Source organism: Pogoniulus pusillus, chromosome 38 (assembly GCF_015220805.1).
Source record: "Pogoniulus pusillus isolate bPogPus1 chromosome 38, bPogPus1.pri, whole genome shotgun sequence".
Taxonomy (NCBI): domain Eukaryota; kingdom Metazoa; phylum Chordata; class Aves; order Piciformes; family Lybiidae; genus Pogoniulus; species Pogoniulus pusillus.
Genome location: NC_087301.1, coordinates 6,008,785 through 6,016,765, shown reverse-complemented (window position 1 = coordinate 6,016,765; position 7,981 = coordinate 6,008,785). Strand labels below are relative to the sequence as shown.

Below are 7,981 nucleotides of genomic sequence, written 5' to 3'. Positions count from 1 at the left end.
GCCTGTCCCTCCCTCCTGGCAGCCTTCAGATAGTTATAAACCTTTATCAAATCCCCTCTCAGTCTTCTCTTCTCCAGACTAAGCAGCCCCAGGGCCCTCAGCCTCTCCTCATCAGCCATGCCCTCCAGTCCCCTCATCATCCTCTTGTACTCTCTCCAGCAGATCCCTGTCCCTCTTCAACTGGGAACCCAGAACTGAACACAGTACTCAAGATGAGGTCTGACCAGGGCAGAGTAGAGGGGGAGGAGAACCTCCCTTGATCTGCTGGACACACTCTGCCTAATACATCCCAGGATCCCATTGGCCTTCTTAGCCCCCAGGGCACATTGCTGTGCTGGGACAAGAGGCTCTGTGTTGGCTCTCCCCTTGCAGCTGGGGGCCAGGAGCAGGCTGCAGCAGGGTTGGGGAGGGACACACACAACTATGCAGACAAAAATGCCCTGCCAGGCCTAGGAGAGCAGGGCCAAGAGGAGCTGGGAGTGGGTCTGGGGGCAAAAGCTGAGATCTCATGCACTCAACACTTAGATATTAAATCTGCCTGATCCTAGGAGCTGAGGTGTGCAAAACAGCAGCAGCAAAAAGACCTTCAGAAGGGCCCAGGAGGAGCTGTGGTGCCTGGGAAGGTTTCTGAGCCAGCGTGGGCTGAGCCAGACACATTTCTGTTGGGGTTCAGAGCAGCAGCTCCGAAGAAAGGAAGCAGCAGCAGTGTGGGGGGTGCAGGGGTGGTTTTCCCCTTGGGTTTCAGTGCAGGGAGGTGAAGCCCCAGCAGGGTGATGGCTTCAGAGTGCTCCGCTCAGCCGGCAGGATGTGGTTTCCGAGGCAGCACAGCTGGCACTGCCATACAAGGCACTGAGCATCTGGCAAGCCAACCCCCCCCCAGCAGCTCTGCAACCACCCTGGGACAGGTCCTCGGCTGCTGCAAAGCCTCTGCCCTGGGGCTGCCTGCTTGGCACAGCCACACAGCCCACGGCCACCAGTGGGATGGGAGAAGCTTGCACCACTCTGATCTAAACCTGACTTCAGGCTGCACTCTGATGCTTCTGCCACCACTTCTGGGGGCTGCTTGGTGTGTGTGTCCCAGTCAGTGCCATCCCACCCTCTCTCCTCGTCTCAGTGGCATCACAGAATTAACCAGGCTGGAGAAGACCTTCAAGATCATCAGGTCCAACCTCTCACCTAACATGTGTGAGGATGTGTTCCTCTGTGAGCTGTGTTAGACAGCATTGTCCTGCTCGGGCAGGGGGGGTTGGACTGGATGAGCTCCTTGGGTCCCTTCCAACCCCTGACATCCTGTGAGCCTAACACCTTCTCATTAACTAAACCATAGCACTCAGTGCCTCATCCAGTGTCATTTGGGATGAGATTGAACAAGGCCAAGGGCAGGGCTCTACACTTTGGTCACAACAACCCCAAGCAGCACTACAGGCTGGGGCCAGAGTGGCTGAGAGCAGGCAGGCAGAGAGGGCCCTGGGGGTGCTGAGAGAGAGGAGCTGCAGAGGAGGCAGCAGTGCCCAGGTGGGCAGCAGAGCCAATGGCATCCTGGGCTGGCTCAGGAGCAGTGTGGGCAGCAGGACAAGGGAGGTTCTTCTGCCCCTGTGCTCAGCACTGCTCAGGACACCCCTGCAGTGCTGTGTCCAGTTCTGGGCTCCTGAATTGCAGAGAGATGTTGAGGTGCTGGAAGGTGTTTGGAGAAAGGCAGCAAGGCTGGGGAGGGGCCTGGAGCACAGCCCTGTGAGGAGAGGCTGAGGGAGCTGGGGGGGGTGCAGCCTGCAGCAGAGGAGGCTCAGGGCAGAGCTCATTGCTGTCTGCAGCTGCCTGCAGGGAGGCTGTAGCCAGGTGGGGTTGGGCTCTGCTGCCAGGCAACCAGGGACAGAAGAAGGGGACACAGCCTCAAGCTGTGCCAGGGGAGGTCTAGGCTGGATGTGAGGAGGAAGTTGTTGTCAGAGAGAGTGATTGGCATTGGAATGGGCTGCCCAGGGAGGTGGTGGAGTGGCTGTGGCTGGAGGTGTTGCAGCCAAGCCTGGCTGGGGCACTGAGTGCCATGGTCTGGTTGGTTGGGCAGGGCTGGGTGCTAGGTTGGGCTGGCTGAGCTTGGAGCTCTCTTCCAACCTGCTGGATTTTATGATTCTGTTTTAAACCCCTCCCTGGATGGTGACTCCAACACCTCCCCAGGCAGCCCATTCAGTGCCCATCAGTGCCCACCCAGTGGCAGCAGCTCTTCGCCACTGTGCTTAGCTGCACCAGAGGAGCTCCTCTGGCCCCGCGGGGGGAAGGTGCTGAGGAGCCTCAGGAAGGGAGGAGTTGTGAATGCTGCCTCTGCTGGCTCTTGGCTTTCTGCAGGGCAGCCCCAAGCCCTCTGCTCCTGGTTTCTGCTGCCCTTTGGGTGTGGACAGCTACCTTTGCTCATTGCTTGGAAATCTGATGGTGACAAAGGTGACATGAACCTGGCAGGCTGCTGCCCACTTTTGTTTGATAAGGTCCTACCCAGCTGGCTTTGCAGAGCAAAGGCAAGCACTGGCATATGCCACCTGCAGTGGGCATATCAGGCTCACCCTTCTCTGGAGCATGTTAGAGCAGAAACCTCACCCAGACATTATTCTGCTCCTGTGAAGAGCCAAATGCTTGCAGACTGTGATTGGATGCCAGGCTCTGCATGTGCAGAGGAAGCAGCCCCCTGCCCTCCTTCCTGCCACCCCCCTGGCTCTGCCCAGGGCAATGAGGCTGGCAGGCACTCTGCAGGGGTGACACAACCCTGGAGTCCCCAGTCTGGAAGGGGAGTTCTTTAACTCTGCTAGTGCCAGGGCCAGCAGCCCTCTCCCTTCACAAGATGCCCCCAGCCTCAGCTTCAGCAGTGGCCCCAGGTGCCACTTGCATCTTGGCACAGAGAGGTGGCACAGGCACAGACAGAGAGAGCCTTACAGCTCTGCAGGCATCCAGGCAGGTGGAATCTACCCTGCACCTTCCCCAGCAACTGCACAGCTCCTGGACCTCATCACACCAGCAGGGAGAGCATGGCACAAGCTCATCTTTAATGAGAGGAACACAGCAGGGCAAGAGGGCACAGCAAGGGCAGAGCGCTACAGGCAGCTCACCCGGGCAAGGAGCTGCAGAGCTCTCCAGGTGAAAACCCACAGCCTCCTGCCAGCTGTGAGAGCACAACAGCAGTGCCAGGGCAGAGTCCTGGTGCTCCTGGGCATTCTGGTGGGCAGGAGTCCCAGGCCCCATCCTCTTCAGAGCTCACCTGCGGGCCTTGGCAGCTGCCAGCTGGCTGTACTGCCCGTCGCCCCGCTCGCCCAGGGGCTGTGAGGAAACAGAGGGGAGAGCAGCCTCAGCTGTGTCTGCCAGCCTGCAGGGAGGGGGCAGGGGAAGCTGGCCCAGCCCCCTCTTTGCCAAGCTATCCCTCCCTGCCCCCACACAGAACCCCAGTGGGTAAGAGGCAGGGGGCAGCTGAGCTTGCCCAGCCGCTGGGTGCCCCAGGAGATGCTGTCGGTACCCCAGCAGCCTGCGGTCTCCAGCCCCTGGGCACTGAGTACCCCCTGGCAGCACAGCCATGCTGGTGCCACCACCCAGCCCCACACCCCCCAGAGGTGCCCAGGCTCACCTGGTACAGCTGCTCGTTGGCAATCAGGTTCTGCCTGTCAGAAGCTAAAGGAAGGAAGGAGGTGGTCAGGGGTCAGTGTCAGCAGCAGCTGCAATGGAACCCAAGCAGCTGGCTGTGTTCAGCACTCTGCTTCCATGTGCTCAGGCTAGAAAGCCCCTGAGAGGCCTCAGGTGCAACTGCAAGGCCCCAGGTGCCCCTGAGGTGCCCCTGGGTGTCCCTGAGGTGCCCCTGGGTGTCCCTGAGGTGCCCCTGTGTCCCCAGCTGCTGCCCTTGGGCTGGTGTTCTGGTGACCCCTGTGCATTCATTGGCTTCCCCTGGGAAGCTGAGCTAGGGGCAGGAAGGGTACAGGGAGTGCTCCCATAGTTGCCCACCCTAGGCACCCTCTGCTGGCTGCTGCCTGGGCTCTGTGGGCAGTGGTGGAAAGCCCCCAGGTGCCACACAGCTCCTGGAGATCACAGGGCTTGGAAGGGACCTCTGGAGATCATCCAACCCAACCCCTCTGCCAGAGCAGGACCACCCAGGGCAGGGCACACAGGAACACATCCAGGCGAGCATTGAAAGCCTCCAGAGATGGAGACTCCACAACCTCTCTGGGCAGCCTGTGCCAGGGCTCCAGCACCCTCACACCAAAGCATTTCCTCCTGGTGTTGAGGCAGAACTTTCTAGATCCCAGCTTGTCCCTGTTCTTCCATGTCCTATCACCTGGCACCACCGCCCTGGCAGCCACCCCTCAGGAGGCTTTTCACTTCCAGCAGGAGGAGCCCTGCTCTGTGCTGGTGCCCAGGCATTTCCCACCCCCACCCGTGGGCAGGCAGCAGGGCTCTCACCTCGTGACATGTATCTCCTGTCCTGGCCACTGATGCAGTAGACAGCGACTGCCAGGAGGATGGTGGCCACCACATCTGCCAGCACGATGCCAGAGATGGTTGGAGCATCCACCTCGATGCAGTTCTGGCACACTGGAAGCCCAAAAGGGGACACAGACTGAAAGTGTGGCCACAGGCAGGGCCCTACCCCCTGCAGCCAGCGCCAGTCTGTGCCCAGAGTGCTCAGTCAGCCCTGCCAGTGCAGAGAGAGAGCTCAGATTGCACTGAGCTGCCAAGGGACCCTCCAAGGGCATCTTGTCCCACCCCCTGCAGGCAGCAGGGACAGCTCCAGCTGGAGCAGGCTGCAGAGGGACACAGCAAGGCTGAGCTTGGCTGGCTGCAGGGATGTGGCCCCAAGCACAGCCCTGGGCAGCCTGTGCCAGTGTCTCAGCAGCCTCCCTGTGCACAGCTTCCTCCTGCTGCCCAACCTAACTCTGCCCTGCTCCAGCTCCAAACCATTGCCTCTCATCCTGTCACTCCAAGCCCTTCTGCACAGTCCCTCCCCAGCCCTCCTGCAGCTCCCTTCAGCTACTGAAATGCAGCTCTGAGCTCTCCCTGGAGCTTTCTCCTCTCCAGGCTGAGCAGCCTCAACTTTCAGCCTGGATTTACAGCAGAGGAGCTCCCAGCTCTGGGAGGCAGCTCCAGGGCACTCACTTCGGTAGTGCAGCTGCAGGTAGGGACTTCTCTGGTTGTTTGCTGCACAGGCATAGCTGCCTCTGGGGTCGGTGTGAGCTGTCCCCAAGTCCAGCAGGGAATCGTTTCTGAGCCACTTCCCATTTTTCCACCATGTGATTGGATCTTTCGAGTCTGCCTTACACTGCAGGAACACCTTCCCGCTGATCTCCTTCACAACCACCTCCAGTCCTGTAACAAGAAACACAACAGGAAGGAGAGCAGAGAGCTCCACAGCTGAGTTCTCAACCCTGAGAGGGGTGAGGGAGTCGAGGATCCCACTCAGGGGCATGACTGCTGGGCAGAGCAGCCCACGGAGCTGTCCTGAGAGCAGTGGACAGAGCAACACACACAGCAGACTGCACAGAAGCAGCCCAGTGGTGGCACACAGAGAGCCCCAAGCAGGCTGGGCAGGAGAGAAGCAGCCCAGTGGTGGCATACAGAGCCCCAAGCAGGCTGGGCAGGAGAGAAGCAGCCCAGTGGTGGCATACAGAGCCCCAAGCAGGCTGGGCAGAGAGAAGCAGCCCAGTGGTGGCATACAGAGCACCAAGCAGGCTGGGCAGAGAGAAGCAGCCCAGTGGTGGCACAGAGAGCCCCAAGCAGGCTGGGCAGCAGAGAAGCAGCCCAGTGGTGGCACAGAGAGCCCCAAGCAGGCTGGGCAGCAGAGAAGCAGCTCAGTGGTGGCACAGAGAGCCCCAGGCAGGCTGGGCAGCAGAGAAGCAGCCCAGTGGTGGCACACAGAGAGCCCCCCCAGCAGGCTGGGCAGCACAGAAGCAGCTCAGTGGTGGCACAGAGAGCCCCAAGCAGGCTGGGCAGCAGAGAAGGAGCCCAGTGGTGGCACAGAGAGCCCCCCCAGCAGGCTGGGCAGCCCAGAAGCAGCTCAGTGGTGGCACAGAGAGCCCCAAGCAGGCTGGGCAGCCCAGAAGCAGCTCAGTGGTGGCACAGAGAGCCCCAAGCAGGCTGGGCAGCACAGAAGCAGCTCAGTGGTGGCACAGAGAGCACCTAGCAGGCTGGGCAGCACAGAAGCAGCTCAGTGGTGGCACAGAGAGCCCCAAGCAGGCTGGGCAGCACAGAAGCAGCTCAGTGGTGGCACAGAGAGCACCAAGCAGGCTGGGCAGCACAGAAGCAGCTCAGTGGTGGCACAGAGAGCCTCAAGCAGGCTGGGCAGCACAGAAGCAGCTCAGTGGTGGCACAGAGAGCACCAAGCAGGCTGGGCAGCAGAGAAGCAGCCCAGTGGTGACTCACAGAGAGCTCCAAGCAGGCTGGGCAGCAGAGAAGGAGCCCAGTGGTGGAACAGAGAGCCCTCCCAAGCAGGCTGGGCAGCAGAGAAGCAGCTCAGTGGTGGCACAGAGAGCCCCAAGCAGGCTGGGCAGCAGAGAAGCAGCTCAGTGGTGGCACAGAGAGCCCCAAGCAGGCTGGGCAGCAGAGAAGCAGCTCAGTGGTGGCACACAGAGCACCAAGCAGGCTGGGCAGCAGAGAAGCAGCTCAGTGGTGGCACACAGAGCACCAAGCAGGCTGGGCAGCAGAGAAGCAGCTCAGTGGTGGCACACAGAGAGCCCCAAGCAGGCTGGGCAGCCCAGAAGCAGCCCAGTGGTGGCACAGAGAGCACCAAGCAGGCTGGGCAGCAGAGAAGCAGCCCAGTGGTGGCACACAGAGCCCCAGACTGGCACAGCAGTGGGCTAGAACAGGTGACGCAATCCCATCCTCATGCTTCCTCACCACCACTGACCTTGCCCCAAGGTGCCAACATTCCAAGCCCCAACAAGCCACAGGAGACAGTTCCCTGCCACAGCCACGGCAGCTGCTGTGCCAGCCGCACGGGGGGCAGCGCAGGGAGCGTGAGGAGCGCCCAGAGGGCACCGGCTGCGGGCACGAACTGGCCCCCCGGGGACTCACCTCGGACACCCCAGCTGGCCAGAGCCAGGCCGGTGAGGAGCACCCAGGTGCCCAGGGCTGTGCCCCAGCGCATGGCACAAGGCGGTGGCGGCTCCGGCTGCGGCGCTGCTCGCAGGAGCGGATGCGGAGAGAGCTTCTCGCCGCTGCGCGCTCCCCGCGGGTACCGGATGCTGGGGGCTGGAGCCTCCCTTCGCCGGCGGCTGGGTGATGTCTGAGCTCTGCCTCCTCACCCCAGCCCCAGCCACGGCGCCCACGGGAAGGCAGAGGAGGGCAGAGGGGTCTGGGGGGGGGGGGTCCCTCCAGCAGCCACGCAGCCGCTTGCACTCGAGGGTCCCCCACAGCCACGGACCCACAGCAGCTGCCCCCGTCAAGGGTGCTCTGGCAGCCACCGAACCCCACAGCGCCCAAGGGTCCCCCTACAGCCACGGAGACTCCAAGGGGCCCCTCGTAGCTGTCAACCCTCAGCTGCAGCCAGAGAACCGCCGGCACCCACAGGTGCCCCAGCACCCACTGGTCTCGTCACAGCCACGGACTAGCAGCACCCACGGCTCCCTCTGCAGTCATTGCCTGCTCCACAGCCATGATTCTCCCTAGCACCCACGGGTGTCACCCTGCACCCACGGCCCCCCAGCACCCAGCAAGTCTCGTTACAGTCACGGACTAGCAGCACCCACGGCCACGATGCCCCCTAGCACCCACGGGTGTCACCCTGCACCCACGGCCCCCCAGCACCCAGCAAGTCTCGTCACAGCCATGGAGTAGCAGCACCCACGGCTCCCTCTGCAGTCACTGCCTGCTCCACAGCCACAATGCTCCCTAGCACCCACGGGTGTCACCCTGCACCCACGGCCCCCCAGCACCCAGCAAGTCTCGTCACAGCCACCGACTAGCAGCACTCACGGCCACGATGCCCCCTGGCACCCACGGGTGCCACCCTGCACCCACG

At 62.0% G+C, this 7,981-nt stretch overlaps 1 protein-coding gene across 1 annotated transcript; it reads right to left on the bottom strand.

The window, feature by feature from the left end:
- Positions 1-3,016: 3,016 nt before the first annotated feature.
- LOC135191118 (T-cell surface glycoprotein CD3 gamma chain-like) lies at positions 3,017-7,570 on the bottom strand. Its single transcript, XM_064173111.1, has 5 exons — positions 7,036-7,570; positions 5,122-5,331; positions 4,429-4,560; positions 3,602-3,645; positions 3,017-3,300 (listed from the first exon to the last, which is right to left on the bottom strand). The coding sequence occupies exons 1-5, from the start codon at positions 7,106-7,108 to the stop codon at positions 3,238-3,240; spliced, it is 522 nt and encodes a 173-aa protein (XP_064029181.1). The 5' UTR covers positions 7,109-7,570; the 3' UTR covers positions 3,017-3,237.
- Between the last annotated feature and the right edge of the window lie 411 nt (positions 7,571-7,981).